At 42.8% G+C, this 23,949-nt stretch overlaps 1 protein-coding gene across 1 annotated transcript in view; it reads right to left on the reverse strand.

The window, feature by feature from the left end:
- LOC115458753 (1,4-alpha-glucan-branching enzyme-like) overlaps window positions 1–23,949 on the reverse strand; it is a gene marked incomplete at its 5' end in the record, with an annotated part of 86,022 nt that overhangs the window by 43,188 nt on the left and 18,885 nt on the right. Inside the window, 3 exon segments of the mRNA XM_030188566.1 lie at window positions 6,727–6,936; window positions 11,227–11,317; window positions 22,708–22,843. Of these exon segments, the coding sequence (XP_030044426.1) occupies window positions 6,727–6,936; window positions 11,227–11,317; window positions 22,708–22,843 (437 nt within the window).

Below are 23,949 nucleotides of genomic sequence, written 5' to 3' on the forward strand. Positions count from 1 at the left end.
GATCCCGAGATATAAATTCAAATGTCTATTGTATTAAAAGTAGATTATCCTCCATGAAGGTTGATGCGGGGGCAAATATTTTATTACCGAGGCATGGTTGTAGTCACAGCATGGTTTCTAACTCCTTGGGCAACAACGTGTTTTTAGCAGTTAGAAACTATGCTGATTGCATAGAACCTCCTTTTCTGAGAACAGACCTTCTTTCCTTCCTGAATATCCAATCCCAGTTCTTCTCACGACACGCCAAGAGAAGTTATTAGAATCATTTCCTTTATTGAGAAGAAGTTAAGCTTTTGAGAACATTTAGCAGTGTTCTCCTGGTGAAGGCTGTAAAGCAGAACAACGCGGCCTGTGTTAAGGACACCTAGCTGGGGACTTGTATATTTTGGAAGAATAAACAAACTACCTCTGTTTTATTCATCCTGGTAATTTAGTGTTCTTCCAATCCTGTGTTTTCCTTGTGGACTTTTTTTGTGGAAGCCGAAGACAACTCACAGTATGTCACTGTGACAATGCAAATATGTGGATATTTCCAGATCGGAGTATCAAGAATCTGCAGAAATGAAAGGAACTTCAATACAAAAAAGTACTACAGAATAAAGGCCTGAGTGGGCATGTGGTTTCCAGCAAATCTGGTGGTGACTGTGGAAGGTACTCAAAGATTACTCACCATTCCTAGAGAAAAGTTAGGAAATGTCTTCAGGATTTGGAGAGTGGAGAACGTCAGAGGAATTCAAGGCCCACTTAGAAAGGAGCTGGAGAGTCCAACCGGATCTCATTGCCACCCCTGGAGAGGCGGCGCCTAAACACAGAGGCAAAGTACCACCTGATTATGCAGGGTGAATCAACCGGACCAAATTCTCAAATGCTATGAGAGCAGGATTAGCCCCTGTGGACCCACTTAGTGCTGGAATAGATTCTTCATCTGGCAGGACAGACTCACCAGGCCTGACAGATGAGTCAGGTGGCCCTCCCAGCTCCTCCAGTGGGTGGAGGAGGAATAACAACATGGCCCGGTGATAAACAGGACAGATCACTGGAATGACCTAGTTGGTAGATATGGGGGAAGAGAGAGAAGTGGATGCATCCTTTTTTTTTTCTTTGAAATGTGCAATTTCTACACACTGCTAGATCTACACAGGAAGCTGTGACGGGGGTGGTGATGGGTGGAAGGGGGATGTATCAGAAGTCATTGTTCCTTGAAGGGAAAGAACATTATGAGGACAGTAATAGGGGTGGGGTGGGGCATTCTACTGGGTACCTGGCCACAGGATTAAAGGTTGTAAGCTGGCTGTTGGACAGGTTGAGCAGAGTTTCATTAGAATTTATAACTTAGAGGCGTGGGCTGCTGGGTGGGACATAAACCAGGTTTAATGAGCTGGGGAATCCTGGGGACATGCTCATTTCCATGGGGAAACCAATTTCATGGAATATAGGGAGAATTTAAAAACACTCCAAAATACTACAAACACCAGAAGGACACAAAGCAGATATTAACTTCTTGCAGGAGACCCACCTGTCAACTCCTGAGCCCAAGAAATGATGTAAATGGTAGGTGGAAAAATGTGTGGCCATGGCAGCAAGAGCCAAAAAAAGGGGAGGGGGGGGGGGAGAGAGAACAGCATTTTGTTGCGGAAAGGCAGGGCCACCCAGATACAGAGATTCCAGGAAAAGACAGAGCCGTTTTGTGATCTGTCAACTCACATTGGATAGGCAGCAATTATTGTGCAGTGTATACACACCTAATCAATATGACATGGTACTCAATCACGTATAGATTATATTTTGATATCCCGTAATTTAATGACCTTTATCCAGAGTGCAGAGATAGGCCCTAGTGAGAATTTAGACCATGTATTGACTTGGGTGGACTGGAAGCACCTATATTCAGAGGGTGGTATCTGGAAATTCACCTTGGGCTTGTATAAAGATGATCGCTTTAGGGAACAGGTGGTGAAATGTTGGCAAGATTATAAAGCTACTAAAGTAGAACATCAAAAATGACCCCTTTTTAATTTTGGGATACAGCAAAAGTAGTCTTGTGAGGAGAAATCCTCAGCTACTCCTGCTTTAAAGAGCAACAAAGGGACAAAACCAGTGAGACTAGAACAAGAAATCCATACGGCCCTGCCAAATGATCATAATAAATAAAATTTGTTGGTCCTTCAGGCAATTTTGATTAAATTGTTGCCATCAGAGAACAAACAAGTCCCTTACTTACTACAAATACCAACTTCATAAATAGAACAGTATCGTCTTGGGAGGGTCCAAAGAAAATAGTGCGGCTTTAGAATGAAGTGATACTCAGATAAAGACATCTGTCAGATCTTCAAAGAATACTATGCAAGATCATATGACAAACATATGTGAAGGACTACAGAGTTCAACGTACTTAGAGAACCTAGACTTGCCTAAAATAACCTCAGGCAAATAAAGAATTACTAAACTCTCCATTGGGACAAGGGAGGTGGAATGGGCCATTAAAACTGTTTTCACTGCTTAAGGTGCTAGGATCAGATGACTTTAGAGCAGAATTCTATAAAATAATGGGTGATATCTCCTCCCTTACTGCTATGTATAATGAGTATCTATCCACCCGAAAACAACCGGAAAATTTAAGTTTTGCACAAATAGCTGTCCTCCCAAAATGGGAAAAGATCCTGTACTTCAAAGTCCTATAGACCAATCTCTTTGTTGAACTTTGAAACCAAATTACTGGCGAAAGTTATGGTTCAGAAGGGTTTATATGGGATAGATATATTCTCAAAAATATTAGGAAATTCCTGTCATCCATGGAAATTAGGGAAGGAACCGGCCTGCCTTCTCTGCTAAGTTTTGATGCAAAAGGCTTTCGACTATGTCGAGCAATTTTGGAGCACTATGGGTTTGAAGGATGCTTTGTAGATGCCATCCATAACCTATACTCATCTATGCAGGCTAGGGTGTGGATAAATGGTATATGTTCATAAGACTTCAAAATTCATAGGGGAACACGGCAGGGATGCCTGTTGTCCCCTATGTCATTTATTTTGACTATAATGATCTTATATCATACCAGTTATTCAACTATCATTCTACTTCTGGAATTTATTTAAACTGTTATTTTGATTATCCCACCTTATGTTTTATCTTACAGTATGTATATCCAATTGTTGATGCTGTATGTTGTTCAGTTGGTATGGATGGTCTGGAGCAGGCTAAGCTTCAAAGGAATTGCACATAAACCCAGTTATTGTTGTATAGAGACTGTTTCATAGGGGTCTATGATTACAGCATTTAATTCTTTACTGAACCTGAGAATACTTGGGACAATGTGGGATATATAAATGTCATAAATACATTTTAACTTTAGATCCTCTGACTTAATCAGAAGATTAAGGGGATAGATGTGGGAGGTTCACTGCTTAAAATAGCAGTTTATGTGGATGACCTATTGGTCTATATCCCTGATGGCGAACCTATGACATGCGTGTCAGCACTGACACGCGTAGCCATTTTGGATGACACGCGGGTTGAAAGCTGGCAGCAAATAGAACCCAGCCTACCTGCTCTTACTGCCAGGGCTGGTCTTAGGCAGGGGCGACAGGGGCGTTGGTGGTCTTATCGCAGCTTCAGAACCCCCCTCCGAGTCGGAACCCCCCTGCTCTGCCCCACCTCGCAGCCTTGGTAACCAGCAGTCCTCTTCGTCAGAATCATCCAATTAGGAGTGCCCTTTTAGGCGCCAGACAGGCTCCCTACAACCAATCAAGCTCACTGAAGTTGTAGCTCAGCCAGGTGAAAAAACTGCCTGAGGCTCGAGGCAATTGTGATTAAATGTCGAACCTGAGTGCTGAGTTGCGAGTAACCCAGGCAGCTGCTGCTCTCTTCAGACAAATAAAGTCGGGTCAGCGGCCGCTTTCTTCCTCTCTGTGATCCTGTTGCAGCCTTAGCTCAGCTGTGCTTGGACACTGACTGCTGCTCCTGCTCCACACTTGTTTGGGAAGTTCCTAAAAATACCGGTCCAGCTAAGAAATCACTTTTCATTGCTTTTATAATACTCCTTTCACTACTTGTTTGTAGCAATTCGTTATGAGAGAGGGAAAACAAAAAGGGAGAATAAATCATGGGTGCCGTTTCCCGCCATTAGAAATAGCGGCAGGTAAGTTAAATAATTAGTTTTTGGTTTATTAAATACAGTTATATATTACAATTATACATTTTTGTTATTTAAACTATAAATATCGCGAAATTATGGGTTTTTTTCTTGAAGTGACACACCACCCGAGTTATGCTCGGTTTTTTTGGCGAATTTTGACACACCAAGCTCAAAAGGTTGCCCATCACTGGTCTATATCCTGGAACCTAGGACCTCCCTTCCAGCTTTACTAGACACTTTTACAGAATATGGGGACTATTGCTTAAATTTAATTTAAATCCAGCAATCTGAGGCTCTGCCAACAGAAGGCTCCTTATGGCAAAATTGGAGTAGGGATTTTCCATTGATGTGGGCGGAGCACTTATTTCAATACTTAGGGATTCAATTACCGTCGGTTACAAAACCCTTCTACAAAACACTAATTCAATATAACAGGCTCTTTTAGCCCTATGTAAATTTTAATTCTAATTCAAGTCCTTCTTAGACTATTATCCTACTCATTGGCTAAGTGTCCTCTTTTGTCCACTGAGAGAGATCTGGAAAAACATTTGCACAATGGGTAGGTAGTGCGCCTTTTATAAGATGAGGGGAGAGGGGTATTTCATTGTTAGAACATATACTTACATTCAAAGAGAAAATAAGTTTTAAAGTTTATGCAGAGAACCGATTTAAAATGAGACAACTTGTTTGCCTTTTGTCAGCTTAAGCAGTACATTAAAATCTTTTCCTACCCGCCCTATTCACAAAAACTGGCCAGGGTACTGTTAAAATATACATAAAACAGACAAGACAAATAAAACCATTATACATTTTATCTAACACTCTTCATCTCTCAGTTTATAATTAAATGTCACTGTGGGAAAGGAGATGTTTGTAAGTAGAAATAAATATGGTTCAAGTGTCCAATTAAAAAAACGTTCAAACCCTTAGAAAGTCCTTGTAATTGAAAAATAAATTTATACAAAAGGAGATGAAAAGTGAAGACAAAGTAAAAGTTGATTCTTTTCAGCCATCAAAGCCCACCTCTTCAATGTCGCCTTCGGCACCTAACCACCATACTTCTATTCAGGAAATCTAGACTGCTCCAACTTGACATTTCGCCCATTAGATTGTAAGCTCTTTTGAGCAGGGACTGTCCTTTTTTGCTAAACTGTACAGCGCTGCGTAACCCTAGTAACGCTCTAGAAATGTTAAGTAGTAGTAATAGTAGTAGACAAAGTAAAAGTTGATTCTTTTCAGCCATTTCAATTAATTAGTCCACACTCTGGAACACAGTCCCAGAAAGGCTTCACTTAATGCAAGACCATCTCTATTTCAGGAAGAAGGTGAAAGCTTGGCTCTTCCCAAGCCTATAAGGGAAGGAGCAACTTAACTAATTAGACCCCCCCCCCCCCCCACATACACACAAGGGCTTAACACCAGCATATTTACTGTAGCAGGCCTTGCTTATCCACTCCTACTCTATCTAAAATCATTTTCCTGCCCTTTTTCTGATTTCATGTGCAATTTTTCCTTAAGCTAGTCACCATTATTGGCTAGCTAAACTCATTATCTTATCTTTTATATGTTCCACCTCCACTTAAACTCTATGCTATTAAGATGTTCGTGTTGGACAATAAGTATTCATTTATTCCCACATTATGACACTTATACCCCACATTAGCTCGAAATAGACAAGTTCAATGTGGCTTACAAACAATAAAGTGCATAAAAGAATAATATACAGAATATAACATAAATAGACTTATACTGTCTGTGCCAGAGCCGGTGGTGGGAGGCAGGGATAGTGCTGGGCAGACTTATATGGTCTGTGCCAGAGCCGGTGGTGGGAGGCAGGGATAGTGCTGGGCAGACTTATATGGTCTGTGCCAGAGCCGGTGGTGGGAGGCGGGGCTGGTGGTTGGGAGGCGGAGATAGTGCTGGGCAGACTTACACGGTCTGTGCCAGAGCCGGTGGTGGGAGGCGGGGCTGGTGGTTGGGAGGCGGGGATAGTGCTGGGCAGACTTACACGGTCTGTGCCAGAGCCGGTGGTGGGAGGCGGGGCGGGTGGTTGGGGGCGGGGTTAGTGCTGGGCAGACTTATACGGTCTGGGCCCTGAAAAAGACAGGTACAAATCAAGGTAAGGTATACACAAAAAATGGCACATATGAGTTTATCTTGTTGGGCAGACTGGATGGACCGTGCAGGTCTTTTTCTGCAGTCATCTACTATGTTACTATGTTAATTACAATAACTTCAAGCAGCAAATAAATACATATGCATTAAGTAAGCAGGGATTTAGACTATCTCAAGGACAAACACATAATTAAGGGTGGATAGGTGAGAGCATAATTAGGCAGGACTAGATAGGAAACAAGTAAGAAAAGTAGCATACTGTGCCATAACGTGTATTATTTTAATACATTTACTGCTGAAATTATCTATTGATTATGTTTGGCTTATTCTTGCTGTACACCACCTTGGGTGAATTTCTGCAAACCTAAATAAATACATACATACATAAATCCAAATAAACACGCATCCTTTAAGTAATGCTCTAAAGACTAACGACCAAAAGCCAAGAAGACTATTTTAAAACTGTGTGCACATACTTAGCATAGTCAAAGAGCCTGCTGTCCCACTGGTTATGATTTCCTCTGGATCCATCATGAAAGAAGCATGAATTTGTCCCATCAAATAAGTTCAGTCCATCTTCACTATTCTTTGATGCATGGCTGTGTACAACATCCAGTAGAACAACAATTCCCATCGAGTGGGCAGTATCAACCAATTCCTTCAGCTCATCTGGTGTTCCATAACGGCTACAAATAGAATGAAAACAACACATTTTTCATTTCAAGTTGAATTCATCAAAACTACGCTCACCAGGTAAATGTTTCTCAATTTTCTTGTTTTCTCCTTCTTTGTTGTACACTGTAACTGCAGAGTAGTGTCCATTTCAATGGATAAAGGATTTTAAGAACCTAAAATTAAATTAAGAACATAGGTGTTTCCATACTGGGACAGACCGAAGGCCCATCAAGCCCAGTATCCTGTTGACAACAGTGGCCAATCCAGGTCACAAGTACCTGGCAAAATCCCAGAACAGTAAAACAGATTTTATGTTGCTTATCCTAGAAATAAGCAGTGGATGTTCAAGTTTATCTTATTAATGGATCATGGACTTTTCTTTTAGGAACTTATCAAAACCCTTTTTTTAAACCCTGCTAAGCTAATTGCTTTTACCACATTCTCTGGTAATAAATTCCAAAGTTTATCCAAACCTTTTTTTGAATCCTGCTAACCTAATTGATTTTACCACATTCTCTGGTAAGGAATTCCAAAGTTTATCCAAAACCTCTTTTGAACCCTGCTAAGCTAATTGCGTTTACCACATTCTCTGGTAACAAATTCCAAAGTTTAAATTACACAACGTACAATTTAGTACATTTAAAACAAATCACAGAAATATTTCCACACAGTGCATAGCTAAACTCTGGAACTCACTGCTAAGATGTGGTAAAAGCAGTTAGCATAGCTGAGTTTAAATAAAAGGTTTAGACAAATTCCTGGTAGACCTGCAGGAAGTCACTTACATAACTTCAGGGATAAAGGAATCTTGCTACTTTTTGGGATGCTGCCAAGTAATTGTGATCTAGATTAGCCACTAATTAGAAATGGGATACTGGGGTGATTTAACCTTATATCTGACCCAATATTGCAATTTCTACGTTCAATATGGCCTGTTTCTATCACTTATAATTGGAAGCAGATAAAGCGAAATTACTCACCTGTTAAAGACATTCTCCGAATGAATCCCCAGTACAGATGCTACTCAGCGTTCCTATCAAGGAGTTTCATAGTGCATGCGTGAGTGCCTTCCTGCCCACTAGAGTCGTGTGGGACCACCAGTCGGATCAGTATAGAAAAGAATGCAACTCCTAGAGGAGGAGGGAAGGTATGTAAGAATATCAATCCCGCTGTCCTCAGACGACACCTGCTACAGGTGAGTAACTTCACTTTCTCAGAGGAAAAGAAGGACAGATTCAAACATGCGGTGAATCCCTAGCTACCAGGCTCACCAAAAACAAACAAAGGACAATATGGATGTGCAACAGCAAGGCCAATTAGAATCAATAAACCTAAGAACAAAAAAATAAAAACAGGCTTAATGTGGAGTTGCAGCCAGGAACAGAAAGAATAAGCCTAGGAGGGTGTAACTGAATTCCAGCCCTCAAACAAATTTTGCAGGTGTGTCTGGCCAAACCAAGTATTGGGTGTGCTGCTCAAGGCAGTAATGGGATGTGAATGTGTGGACTGAAGACCACATCACAGCCTTGCAAACCTCTTCAACGGAGGCTGACCTCAAGTGGGCTACTGACGCGACCATAGCCCTGACATTGTGGGCCATAACGTGCCCCTCCAGGGTCATCCCAGCTGGGCATAAGTGAAGGAGATGCAGTCTGCTAGACAACTGGATAAAGTGCGTTTACCAATGGCTGCCCTCATGCTGTTCAGGTCACAAACAAAAAGCTGGGTGGACTGTCTATGAGCTTTAGTCAGTTCCAGATTGAAGCCCAAGGCTTACTTGCAGTCCAAGGAGCGCAATGCACTCTTCTCAGGCAGGGCACAAAGTCTGGGAAAGAACATTGGCAGAATGACTAACCGGTTAAGATCAACTCTGACATCACCTCAGAAAGAACCTAGAGTGCGTAAAGAGGACTACTCTTATGATAAAAATCTGTACAAGGTGGATCCACTACTAGGACCTGCAGGTCACTAACCCTGCGAGCTGAGTGACCGCCATTAAAAAAAAAAAAGCCTTCTAGGTCAAATACGTCAGGCGATAGGAATTAAGTGGTTCAAAAAGAACTTCATGAGCTCGGCAAAGATTACGATGAGACCCCATGACACATGGGGGGGGCTTAGTCAACAGCAAACCCCTCATGAAGCAAACAACTTGAGGCTGTACAGAGATGAGCTTACCTCTTACATGGTGATGAGCACCGAGGTGAACCCTTACAGAGTTGGGTCATCGAACTGTCCAACGTACGTAAATTCTGAGAAACAATACACATTGTACTACAAGAAATCAGTAAAACTGGTCTTTTATTAGAGCTGCATAAGGTATCTTCTTAACAAGGAGGGGAGACTGGGAGATAAATCTCTCTGCTTCCAAGTCCCCCTGAAGTTCAGTAGTCTAAACGCTCACATTTGTACCCTCAACCACAGATAAGGTAATTGATCTGTCTACACTTAAAATCCATAGCATCAGCAAGACATCTTTTTAGAATTCCGAAATTAATCTAGGCAAATATGCTAAAAGTTTAAAGTATAAGGGCACAGTACAATGGGAAAAACCTATTATGCAGTATTTCTCAATTTCATTTAATAATAGACTAAATATTTATAATAGTTAAACACAGAGTATGATTTACTTTTCCAAAAGAAGACATCTCTGATAAATACTGGTCAGTTTCAGACCTTCTTTAACCTCTCTTATCCAAAAAGCCTTTCTTTGTCAATATAGATAAAGAAGTCTCTAGTAAACAATGACTTCTATTTGCACATATTGGCCTTCCTTTCACATTATAAAGTGGAATCTGCTAAACTAGCATTTGTCAATAACTCACTTAAGACAACTTCTTACGTGTTTTCAGAAAAAATGTTAACACTAACTTTTTCAGATGTACAATTCCAGACTCAGGTTTTGTGTAGGACAAGAGAAGTGATCTAGGGCCTTGCCTTCACGTCAGACAGCAAACCTCCTCCATTTAAAAGTATAACACCTCTTAGTGGAATCTATCATGGAAGCCAACAGAATCCTGGAGACACTCTCAAGCAGTTGAAAGGAATTCAAATTCTATGTTCTCAACATCTACGCTGTGAGGGCCAGGGACTGGAGGTTGGGTGCTGAAAAGTCCCCCTTGTTCTGTGTGGTGAGAGTCAAGCAGACCAACTTCCAAGGTTCTTTGGAGAACAGCTCCAGAAGAGGGAACCATACTTGCAGCAGCCAGAACAGAGCGATTAATATCACGGTCCCTTGATCTTGCTCGACTTTCAGCAAATTCTTCCCAATTTAGAGGAAAGGGAGGATATGCATACAAAAGACCCTCCCCCCATTTGAGGAGGAAGGCATCCGAAGCTAGTCTGCCATATGACCTAAGTCTGGAGCAGAACTGAGCTAGTTGATTCTAGCTCTGAAAGGTAGTATACCAAATACCTAATACACATAAACAAAGAGATCCACCGAGGGGGTGCCCCACTCTCAGAAGATCTGATGGGCTACGCCTGTGATGAGGGACCAGTCATGTGACTGCATAACCCTGATCAGCCTGACACCTAAACTGTCGTCTTTCCCCATCAGGCATGTGACTCAAAGCACTATGGCATGGCTGACAATCCAGTGCCACATCCTCACAGTCTCCTGACACAACGGGCAGGATTTCGTACCCCCCTGCTTGTTTATATAGTACACAGCAACCCGATAGTCTGACTGAATAAGTACAATTTGGCTCATCAGCCAAATCTCTGAAAGCCTTTAGAGCATTCCAAATCGCCCATAGCTCTAGGAGGTTGATCTGGTGACTGGACTCCCTGAGTCTGAAGCCAGTCTACATGGGCTCCCCACTCTAGAGTGTATGCATTCATAGTCAGAATTTTCTGGGGTGGAGAAATTTGGAATGTAAGCTCCAGGGTCAAACTAGACTGAACTGTAATGGTGGGAGTGACCAGGTGAATTCCGGTGTTATGGAGGACATTCGCTAGGTTCCCTGTAGCCTATGACCACTGAGAAGCTAGGATCCATTGGGCACCTCTCAACTGGAGACGTGCCTTGGACACAACATGAACAGTGGAAGCTATGTGGTCCTGCAACCTCAACATCTGCTGAGCCAACACCAGCTGGCTGTTCAAACCCAAGTGGCAATAGCCACTAGGGCCTCGACACATGCTGTAGACAGATAGGTCCAAGCATGCATCATGTCTAGCATGACTCCAATGAACTCCAATGGACTTCCCCCCAATTGAGAAATTATCAAAATTAAAAACATAACAGCAAATGCCACAAAAGCTCATGAACCAATATTACTATGTACAAATAATTAACTCACCTTGATGCAGCAAAGAAATTAGTGACCTGGTAACCAAAACTAGCATAATATGCATGTTCCATGATAGCCATCATTTGAATACAGTTGTATCCTATTAAAAAATAAAAAAAGTGTTAGAATTAATGCAAAAAACCACCCAATACTGTTAAATTACATTTTTTTTTTGCTTATTTTACTTCTTTCTCAATAAGTACAAGTCTTCCCTAACTCCTAGAGGACAACTTTAAAAGCCATTTACCACAGTAAAATAGCTGGTCAAAAAAACGCCCTTCTCTGGCTTGTTTAAAGTATATACACTTTCGCAGCATGTATATACTCCTTTTAGAAAACACTCCAGCCAATTTTCAAAGCGATTTAAGTGGGCAGGAGCTTCTCCTGCCTGCTTAGATTGCTTCTCACCGCGCAAGTGGGGATATTCAGCGGCACTTAACCGGAGAGTGCTGCTGAATATCCCCACAGACCGCCGAACCGAAAAGTGGGAAGAACAGGGGTGGTGCTGGGGAGGAGACCTGGGTTTTACAGATGCCGGCAATATTCACCTGCATAGCTAAGTGGCTTAATTTGGGACAGCTCAAAAGCTGCCCTAAATTAGGCCACGTAGCTTTGCGGGTGCCAGTGCTGAATATTGGGTTGGTACCTGTATAACGTTTTTTCTCTTAATAATCTGGTTCCCCAAGCCCCCTCCTGCCCCCCTCCCGACAAAGCTCCATCCCCCTTTCCCGTGGATATCAAGAAGGCCTAATGCCTTTCCCCAACTATCCAGGTAACTCCCCCCTCCCGGCCTACCTATATCCCTAGTGGTTCAGCAATGGTCGTTGGGAGCAGGAGAACAGCCTCCTCATGATGCCCTTTCATCATGGATGCTGCAAAAGGTTGTGGCAGCCATTTTGAAAGGGCACTGCAAGAGGCAGGAGTGAGGGGGCTGTGCTCCTGCCCCCAATGACAACCGCTGGACCACCAGGGATACAGTTAGGTCCGGTGGGGGACCACCCTGAATGGCTGGAGGGGTTGGGGGCATTGGGCCTTCCTGTTCATGGGTTGGGGACAGGGGGTCCAGAAACAGCTCAGAGGAGTTCAAATTAAAAATAAATAAATAAATAAACGTGGCTCCCGGCCCAATAATCAGCCGAGGCCTGCATAACTCTTATGTAGGCCCTGCCTGAATACTGGCAGGGCCCACATAAGCTCTGGTGCCCAGGCCGTCCACATTTAGCCTCTAATATTCAGTACCAGTGCCCGTACGTGGCCCAGCATTGAATACTGGGGGCTAATTTAGCCAGAAATGGTAAGAATCTAAAAACACGCCAACCATCATCGGCTGAATATTGGGTGGACTGTGATTAGTTTCCAGAAATATGTTTAGGCCAGTGAAAGGAAACTAGTAGGCATACATGACATTTCCACCAGTGCCTCTGCTATTTTACCCTTGCTCAGCCATCCACACAAAAAAGCAGGAGCAAGTAGGCAGCCACTTTTTCAATGTGCTAGAATCTGCTTATATGAAAGCCTGCATATAGTTTGCGTGAGAAAAGCATCCGCATACTTTACAATTACATGGGCTACTTGAACTGTGTCCCTCATGTGCCTTTTTAATTCTTGCTAGACCTTGAATTTGACCTTAAACTGCAAGTGAACAACAGGTTTTTTTTTCCCCCAACTGACCTTTCCATGCATAACAAAAAGTACATTTCTTCATATATACTAGATACATGTGGAGGGTAAATTTATAAAAAGGGTGCTAGGCTGTGAGGGCACATTGGTTAAAAAAAAAAAAAAAGGTGAAACACAAACACGTCAAGTAACAAGTCAAAAAAAGAAGCAAATCATCTTGCACAGTATTCAGTCCCCAAACAAACAAAAAACAAAACAAAAAGCAATGACTGAACTAGTGGAGGAGTGGCCTAGTGGTTAGAGCACCGGTCTTGCAATCCAGAGGTGGCTGGTTCAAATCCCACTGCTGTTCCTTGTGATCTTGGGCAAGTCACTTAACCCTCCCTTGCCTCAGGTACAAACTTAGATTGTGAGCCCTCCTGGGACAGAGAAATATCCAGTGTACCTGGCAACGTGGCTGCGCAGGCTTCTGTTTCTGTGAGTCTGACGTCCTGCACGTACGTGCAGGACGTCAGACTCACAGAACCAGAAGCCTGCGCTTGCAGATCAGCAAGGATTCTGGAATCCTAAAGAGTGACAAGATTCCATGCAGAATCTCAAAGAGTAGCAACATTCCATGTAGAACCCTAAAGAATAACAAGTGGAGGAGTGGCCTAGTGGTTAGAGCACCGGTCTTGCAATCCAGAGGTGGCCGGTTCAAATCCCACTGCTGCTCCTTGTGATTTTGGGCAAGTCCCTTAACCCTCCATTGCCTCAGGTACAAACTTAGATTGTGAGCCCTCCTGGGACAGAGAAATATCCAGTGTACCTGGCAATGTGGCTGCGCAGGCTTCTGATTCTGCGAGTCTGACGTCCTGCACGTATGTGCAGGACGTCAGACTCACAGAACCAGAAGCCTGCGCTTGCAGATCAGCAAGGATTCTGGAATCCTAAAGAGTGACAAGAGTCCATGCAGAATCTCAAAGAGTAGCAACATTCCATGTAGAACCCTAAAGAATAACAAGTGGAGGAGTGGCCTAGTGGTTAGAGCACCGGTCTTGCAATCCAGAGGTGGCCGGTTCAAATCCCACTGCTGCTCCTTGTGATTTTGGGCAAGTCCCTTAACCCTCCATTGCCTCAGGTACAAACTTAGATTGTGAGCTCTCCTGGGACAGAGAAATATCCAGTGTACCTGAATGTAACTCACCTTGAGCTACTACTGAAAAAGGTGTGAGCAAAATCTAAATAAATAAATAAACTAGCAACAAAGAACTGACTTTATTTATATATGAACACATTAAAACAGTTTTATAAAGATAGATCTCTTCTGACCAGCATACAGCAGCCCTTTGCAACTAAGGTTTTCAGCCTAACATGATTTTGGTGTTCTGCATTCCGGGGCAGTGCATTCCATCCACCTTGTCATTTTTGAACAACAATATACTGCACACAGTACAGAAACCACCGTGCCAGTTCTAGAATGTTCCCTCCTACCCACCCCCACCCTGTTAGACTGTCAATGAAATGCTTGGATGTTTCACTTATATATACAATGTCATCTACCACATTTGCTTATTTCCGATCTGACGAAGAAGGGCAACCTTCGAAACCTAATCATTGTAACATAGTAGATGACGGCAGAAAAAGACCTGCTCGGTCCTTCCAGTCTGCCCAACAAGGTAACTCATATGTGCTACTTTTTGTGTATACCCTACTTTGATTTGTACCTGTGCTCTTCAGGGCACAGACCGTATAAGTCTGCCCAGCACTATCCCCGCCTCCCAACCACCAGCCCCGCCTCCCGCCACAGGCTCTGGCACAGACCGTATAAGTTTGCCCAGCACTATCCCCGCCTCCCAACCACCAGCCCCGCCTCCCACCACAGGCTCTGGCACAGACCGTATAAGTTTGCCCAGCACTATCCCTGCCTCCCACCACTGGCTCTGCCACCCGATCTCGATTAAGCTCCTGAGGATCCGTTCCTTCTGCACAGGATTCCTTTATGCTTATCCCACGCATGTTTGAATTCCGTTACTGTTTTCATTTCCACCACCTCCCGTGGGAGGGCATTCCAAGCATCCACCACTCTCTCCGTGAAAAAATACTTCCCGACATTTTTCTTGATTCTGCCCCCTTCAATCTCATTTCATGTCCTCTCGTTCTACCGCCTTCGCATCTCCGGAAAAGGTTCGTTTGCGGATTAATACCTTTCAAATATTTGAACGTCTATATCATATCACCCCTGTTTCTCCTTTCCTCCAGAGTATACATGTTTAGTTCAACAAGTCTCTCCTCATACGTCTTGTAACACAAATCCCATACCATTCTCGTAGATTTTCTTTGCACCGCTTCAATTCTTTTTACATCCTTAGCAAGATACGGCCTCCAAAACTGAACACAATACTCCAGGTGGGGCCTCACCAATGACTTAACTGTCCAATAAAAAAGGAATCATCTAATTTTCTTTTCCATGTTTTATTTTGTTTGATTTCTATTGATTACCTTTAAAAGTGGACTAACAGGGCTACCACACCTCTCTACTCAGAATATTTAGAAAACATCTCTCTTCTAAGCACATCGGTTCAACAGCAAGAACAGCAGCTGGAGCGATACTGTGGTTCAAAGCCCAAACACTTGCAATTGGTGCCTCATTTTTCTGAGGTTCCCTTGCACTTATTACCTATCTGTAAGAAGTACATTCATAACAATAGTAAAAAAAACAATTGCTATGTTTTCGTTGATTCTGAAGACTTGCTAAGTTTTTTGCAGATAAAGAATAGGAGATTCAGAATAGTAGGAGACGGTAAAGACTGAATGATTTAGCATCCAATGGCATTATGGATTTTGTTCCTGAATTTCTTTAACGAGTTTGTCTGATTTGGTCAACGCTATTCCCCTTAATGTGGGCTATGTTATAATGAGTGCTGTGGGTATCTTGCCATCCTATTTTTCCTGCTAGTTTCTCGATATATTAAAAATAAACTAAAAAACGCCTGGTAGTTAAATGTGTTTAACAAATGCTGAAGTGGGCAAATAAATACCTCCTCAGTTTGCACAGTTGACTTTATGGAATATCTGACATTTCCCCATTTCTGTAGCCACTTACAAAATGTAATTCTTCTCTTATGCTGGTGCCTGGGAAACATCATATCTAGGAGTTAGATCTGGATGAAGATTAAAATGCATTATTTCTGCAAATTCATGAAAAAAGGTAGGACTATACCAGTTGTAAAAAGAAAATATTTACAATACGGTTGGCAACCTCCCCCCCCCCCCCCCCCCCCCCATATTTGGGCCATGAGAAATGTATTTGTAGAGCACAGGAGTAAAGTTATCATAGACACTGTTTGTGTCTACCATTCTGCCACACACAGGCACTTAAATACACACATGCTTTTTATTCACTTTCAGCAGCCCGCAGATCCAGATATATTTAGTTTTATTACAGGCTGGCACAAGCCCAAGATTAAGCAGTGCCAGAGCCAAACAGCTCTTATTTCCTAGAAGAAAGATTCACACGATTTTTTCTTCTTTTTTTTTTTTTATAAATGGGGGTTTAATACATGTTGCTTCCTTTATTTTTTTTAATTTATTAATTTTACTGAAAATAGCACATCTACACCAGCATAGGAGCACAGTGCCCTCCAAACTTTTCCATCATATAGTTTACATTCAAACAAGCAAAAATTGTTCAACATCCTTTTTCCCCCTTATCTCCCTAAATTCCCCCCAACCCATTCCCTCCCCTCCCCCCCACCCATAATCCCTCCCCCAATAACCCATTCCCTAATTACTCCCCCTCCTTATGCCCCAAAGCCCCTTCAAATCAATGTTTTCTTCTTATGCTGTATGAATAGTAATATAATCTTGATAAATTGCTTCTTCCTCACTTACAGGCAGATGATCAAAAGCCCCGCGCTGTTCCAAACAGCGCTCTAAAAATAGCACTGGAACACCGCAGGGCACTACCGGACCTATGATCAGAGATAATTGCATGCAAATTTATGCATGCAATTCTCTCTGATCATGGGGTAGAAGTGCGGGAGGACTGTGCCCGAGCATGCGCTCAGGCATAATCCTCCCGCACTTGTTTGACAGGTCTGGGCTGTCAAAAGCCCAGACCTGTCAAATACAGGGGCTGGAGGTCCATGGGACAATCAGACACCAACTACCCCCGCCCCGAGCCAGGCGAAATGGGGGCTGGAGGTCCAGCGCACCTCCGGTCTCCCTGACCCCCCACCCCCGACACAGGTTCAGGGGAGGCTGGAGATGCAGTGGATCTCCAGCCCCCCTTAACCCCCAATATCCCTCAGATGTCCCTGGTGGCCCAGTGGGTGACCGATGACCCCCCTTCCCAGCGAAAGAGAGTTGGAGGTCCAGCGGACCTCCAGTCCCCTGACCCCCCAAACAGGTTCAATGGCGCTGGAGATCCGGTGGGGGTCTATAGCCCCCCCTAACCCTCCCCCAGCATTCCTGAGATATCCCAGTGGGCCGCAGTCAATCCCCACACCCCCCTACCTTAAGTTGGAGAAGGGAGGTAGCCCTCCCTCCTCTTCCATCGGCGCCGCCTGGAAAATGGTGGTGCCCAGCCCTGCCCAGTGTATCCTGGGATGCGCTGGACAGGGCTTCACTGGGGGGGGGGGGGTCGGCTCCTGTGGGGGGGCTGCTGTATTGGGAGGAATGGGGGCCCGCTAGCATGTAAATGCATGCTGGACAGGGCTCACCATTCCTCCCAAATGGTCTGTACCTTTTCTAATTCCACTATATATTTTTTTGAGATGTGGACACCAGAACTGCACACAGTATTTGAGGTGTGGTCGCATCATAGAGTGATACAAAGGCATTATAACATTCTCAGTTTTTATTTCCATTCCATTTCTAATAATCCTAACTTTCTATTTGCTTTCTTAGCCACCTCTGCACACTGAGCAGAGAGTTTCAACGTTAATACCAATGATGACACCTAGATCCTTTTCCATGGTGGCGATTCCTAATGTGGAACCTTGCATCATGTAACCATAGTTTGGATTCCTCTTTCCCACATGTATCACTTTGCACTTGCTCACATTAAAAGTAATCTGCCATTTGGATGCCCGGTCTCCCAGTCTTGTAAGGTCCTCTTGCAATTTTTCACAATTGTCTTGCGATTTAACTTTGAATAACTTTGTGTCATTAGCAAATTTAATTACCTCACTAGTGATTCCCATCTCTAGATCATTTATAAATATGTTAAAAAGCAGCTGTCCCAACACAGACCCCTGGAGAACCCTCTTATCTACCCTTTTCCATTGAGAATACTGACCATTTAACCCTACTCTTAACCAGTTTTTAATCCACCATGGGACATTGCCTCCTATCCTGTGACTTTCTAATTTCCTCAAGAGTCTTTCATGAGGTACTTTGTCAAATGCCTTTTGAAAATCCAGATACACAATATCGACCAACTCACCTTTATCCACATTCATATTCACCCCTTCAAAGAAATGTAGTAGATTGGTGAGGCAAGATTTCCCTACACTAAATCCATGCTGGCTTTGTCTCATTAATCTATACTTAAGTACATGCTCTGTTATTTTGTCCTTTATAACAGTCTCTACCATTTTGCCCGGCACTGATGTCAGGTTCACCGGTCTATAATTTCCCGGATCTCCTCTGGAACCCTTTTAAAAAATTGTCCTTATTTTGGCTACCCTCCAATTTTCCGGTACCATCCTTGATTTTAAAGATAAATTATATGTTCATTTTCAATTCTATCAGTACTCTGGGATGTATTCCATCTGGTGCAGGCAATTTGCTACTCTTCAATTTGTCAAATTGCTTCATTACATCTTCAGTGTTTACAGAGGTTTGTTTCAGTTTCTCTGACTCGTCAGCATTAAATACCATTTCTGGCACCAATATCTCTCCTACACCTTCTTCGGTGAAGTCTGAAGCAAAGAATTCATTTAATCTCTCTACTATGGCCTTGTCTTCCCTGATTGCCCCTTTTATCCCTCAGTCATCTAGCGGTCCAACTGATTCTTTTGCCGGCTTCTTGCTTCTAATATACCTAAAAAAATTATTCTGTGTTTTTGCCTCCAACTCAATCGTCTTTTCAAAGTCTCTCTTTGCCTTCCTTATCAGTGCTTTGCATTTGACTTGCCATTCCTTATGCTGTTTCCTATTATTTTCAGTCGGATCCTTCTTCCATTTTATGAAGGATTTTCTTTTAGCTCTATAGCTTCCTTCATCTCACTTTTTAACTATCCAGCTTATAATCGAAAGTAATCGCCGGCTATTTCCCGACACAAATCGGGATATGGCCGGCGATTTCGCAAAAGCGGCGAAAAGCGTATAATCGAAAGCTACATTTGTGATAGCTTCGCCGCTTTCCCTTCACCGCGCCGGCGAAAGTTTAAAGGGCCGTGTTGGCGGCGAAGCGAAGGCGGGACACAGGCAGGCTTGGGCGTGGCTACCAGATGGCCGGCTTTCGCGGATAATGGAAAAATAAATCCCGGCGATAAGCAGCATTTTGCCGGGTTTACTTGGTCCTTTTATTTTCACAACCAAGCCTCAAAAAGGTGCCCCAACTGACCAGATGACCACCAGAGAGAATGGGGGATGACCTCCCCTTACTCCCCCAGTGGTCTCCAACCCCCTCCCACACTAAAATTATTAAAATACAAACCTTTTTTGCCAGCCTGTATGCCAGCCTCAAATGGCATACCCAGCACCCTGACAGCAGTATGCAGGTCCCTGGAACAGTTGTTGTTGGTTGCAGTGGACTGCAGAAAGGCAGAGCCAGGCCCATCCTCCCCTACCTGTTCCACTTGTGGTGGGTAATGTTGAGCCCTCCCAAACCCCCCAAAACCCACTGTACCCACATGTAGGTACCCCCCTTCAGCCCTTAGGGCTAGGGTAATGGTGCACACTTGTGAGCAGTGGGTTTTGGAGGGGATTTAGGGGACTCAGCACACAAGGGAAGGGTGCTATGCACCTGGAAGCTAATTTGGTTGTTTATAAAAGATGTTTGAAGTGCCCCCTAGGGTGCCCGGTTGGTGTCCTGGCATGTGAGGGGGACCATTGCACTACAAATGCTGACTCCTCCCACGGCCAAATGCCTTGGATTTCGCCGGGTTTGAGATCGCCGGCAGTTTTTTCCATTATCGCGGAAAAACAAGAGTGGCGATCTCAAACCCGGCGAAATCCAAGGCATTTCGCCGGCCCAAACCGTATTATCGAAAAAAAAAGATGGCCGGCCATCTTTTTTGAAAATACGGTTCCGGCCAGCTGTTGCGCCGCCGCCAAAATAGATCGCCGGCGACGTTCGATTATTACCCTCTATGCCGGCTAACGTTCAACCTCCTTTCTTCCTTTTTTTTAATACATGGAATATGTTTGGTCTGGGCTTCAGGATACTATTTTTGAACAGCATCCATGCCTGATGTAAGATATTTGAACTTTGCGTCTCCTCTTTTTATTTTTACTATTCTTTGTTGCTACTATCTACATTTATGTGCAGAATGGAATGAGATTATCTATCTTTAAACACAGCAAAGTTTAAAGATAGATTTAAAGATTTTTTTTTTTTTTTTTAAAGAGTGTCCACCCAGCGATTTTTGCATGTTGAAAAATGTTAGAACTGTAAAACTACCATTGTTTGAAAAAAAAAAAAAAATAGCTTACTGTTGTGATGACACAGTGACGTAGACTTTGACTACCATGTCTCGGAAGCAACAAAGCAGAACAGTAGATGATCTGGGACAGCCTGCCACAGGGACCAATCGGCAAGACTGTTAAGAACTTCCCAAAGTGACCAAAGACCTGTGTTAAAGCTGGGAGTGGACACTGAGCATTCACAGTGACTGTAGAATTCTGATACATTGTTAGTTGTTTCGTTTGAATGACGTTATTTTACTGTGTTTTAGTGCAAACATTTTAACACACAAAAATTGCTAGGTAGCAACGCTAAAATGTCTAACATCATAGCTTAAGATAATTAAATGTCGTTTAATAGTAATGCGTAAGTATGATGACTAAGTATGCATTTATCATTGAAATTCAAAGTGATTGCTAAGTAAACTGCAAAAAATTGTAGGGGTTACTTTTTTTTTTGCCTGTTTTTGAAAATTTCAAACCTTTAAAATACTTTCTATGAAGTCATTTAACAACACAGAAAAACAAGATAAAGGGTCATGGACTTGATATACTGCCTCTGTGGTGCACCCAAAGTGGTTCACATATTCTATGCAGGTACTTTCTCTGTCCCTACAGGGCTCACAATCTTTTTGTACTCGGGGCAATGGAGGATTAAGTGACTGCCCAGTCTCACAAGGAGCTGCAGTGAGAAATAAACCCAACTCCCCAGGTTTTCAACCCACTGCACTAACCATTAGGCTACTCCTCCACTCCTTATCTTTCCTTGCTAAATGCTCTTCAGTACCTTCTCTTTTTACACTGTAGATTTCTACAACAGACAGTGAAACAAATATGCCCTTGCTATTCAAGGTCAGAAAACTAATAGGACCTCTCTAGTATATAAATCCTGATAAACTGTTTTAGTGACAGAGTGTTGGCAGGAACAGCTTCCTTCTGAGGACTAGCAGAAGTAACGCAAACCCCATCCTCACTTCTGAGATTTGGTCTCAAGATAATAATAATGATGAGTAGCGCTCTAGAAATGTTAAGTAGTAGTAGTAGTAAGTAGTTATTACTTACAACCCAAAGGGTATGATATATATTAAGAAAAGCATGCATTTCCCTTCTTCAATCCTTGTTTTGTTGTGTGTGTCTAAGAAGTGCAGAATTCTTTTAAAAGATATAAATGTACACATATATTTCTTTACATTCTACCAACAGATAGGTTTGTTATTTACCACAATGTACGACAGGCTACTACTACTACTTAACATTTCTAAAGCGCTACTAGGGTTACGCAGCGCTGTACAATTTAACATGGAAGGACAGTCCCTGCTCAAGGAGCTTACAATGTGCGACAGGCTGAGCAACACCTCCAAGAATAAGGATGCAGTTTTCTGCATGAATATCAGGGCCTATATGTATTGATAATCTAAGGCAGCCATTATACAAATAATTGCCTTGGGGCCCTTTTATCAAGAAAGGGGGGGGGGGGCGGGGCTGGCGTCGGTGCTTGTTTTACACACGTGCCGAGGCCCCTTTTACCACAGCTTGTAAAAGGGAAGGTCTCGCTTTCCTGCAGGAAAAGGTCCGGCAGCAAGTAAAGCACTTGCCATGCAGCCATTTTGGTGGTGGTGTTGGTGGGGGGAGCCCTTACCGCCACTCACACTGAGGTGGTGGTAAGGGCTCCTGCGCTAACTGGGCAGTGCGCAGCACTACCCAATTACTGCTGAGTACAGTTCGGCGCTACAAAAACAAATAAATTTTTGTAGCAACGGAAATGACGACACATTAGGGGTGGGAAGTACTGCTGGGCTACTGCGGCAGCCTGACGGTACTTGTTATAGCGAGCGGTAAGCCCGCATTGGGCTTACCGCCGCTTAGTAAAAGGAGCCCCTAGTCAGCAGCATTACTTGTGAAAAATTAGACTGCCTCAGAAATATCTAGGTATTACCAGAGTGGAGCGTTATCAGAATAGAAGCGAATTTACGGCTGATTAGCTTCCCAGATAAAATTTAGGACGGCAAAAGAGCCACCCTGAAGTCATTCAAATCACCGCTATGGACTAGATTTTATATATGGTGCCTGAAAATTCCATGCAGAAAAAAAAATTACACCTAGGCGTATTCTGTAAAGTAAGCTAAATTTTATAGAATAGGCTTAAATTTCTGCACGGTATATAGCATAATGCTAAGTGCCTCTCCACGCGACCAAATGTAGGGGGGCCCTTAGTTTAACATTACCAATTTTGCAGGACAATTATTTACTACTTACCTAGATCCTTTATTCTAGGTAGTACATTATGTGTGAAGTTCTTATATGAAGCTATTTTCCCTTCAGGAGAGGCAATTCCAACATGAGATTCATAGATTCTAACACTTTTTGGTTTCTTGGGGTGAGGATGTTTGTGCTAAACAAAGAAAGAAAAATATTCTAGATTGTCATCAGGCATTAAAACCAAAGAATAATAAGCAAAATAGTGAACATATGATTCGGCTACTCTCAGAAGCAAACAGTATGCTGTGCCAATTTTAATACAATAATTGAAGAGCTTTATTCAGATACCAACTTTAAACATAAACGTATGCATTTAGGTAATTTCTTCAAGTGAGATCCATGTACCACTCTGTAATGTCAAACAACTTCTAATGCAGTTTACCACTTTGGGACCTACCACTAAGCTGCTCAGTTTTCCTATGAGCTTCTTAAGAGGAACATTATTAAAGGCTTTGCTGAAACTCAAGTAGACCACATCTAGCTAATAGTTCTCTAGTCAGGCAATTGAAAAAAAAATAATCACATTTGTCACAATCTGCTTCTGGTTAAAAGCAGGTGGCTTCAGATCTGTTATTTCAGAACATTTCCATTACGTTTCCCATTACCAAGATAAACGTTATTGGCCCGTAGTTATCCACCTTTTCTCTTCTACCTTACCTTTAAGACTCTTTTGGGATCTTGCCAGGTACTTATGACCTGGATTGGCAACTTTTGGAAACAGGATACTGGGCTTGATGGACCACTATGGCAATGATTACGTTATGATATATTTCTTAAGGAAAGGGACATTTTTCAGTGTGAAGCTTTGAGCATTGGCCGATGCTCAAAGCCACTGCAACCATACATGGGTGGTTAAAGCCGAGTTTGCATGCACATTACTGTGTGCCAAATGCTTAGAGGGCTTGAGCGTGGGTGTTAATATGCATGGTAAAGATGGCCACAAATTGTATTGAAATGTATTTAAATGGATATGAAGACACAGATAGGAGTGCTGCAATGCACAGAAGGAAATATAAGTAACGTAAGTATTGCCATACTGGAACAGACCAAAGGTCCATCAAAACCAGCATCCTGTTTCCAACAGTGGCCAATCCAGGTCACAAATACATGGTAAGATCCCCAAAAAGTACAAAACATTTTATACTGCTTATCCCAGAAATAGTGGATTTTCCCCAAGTCCAATTTAATAATGGTCTATGGAAGCCAGCCAAACCTTTTTTAAACTCTGCTAAGCTAACC

This window comes from Microcaecilia unicolor, unplaced genomic scaffold (assembly GCF_901765095.1).
Source record: "Microcaecilia unicolor unplaced genomic scaffold, aMicUni1.1, whole genome shotgun sequence".
Classification (NCBI taxonomy): Eukaryota; Metazoa; Chordata; class Amphibia; order Gymnophiona; family Siphonopidae; genus Microcaecilia; species Microcaecilia unicolor.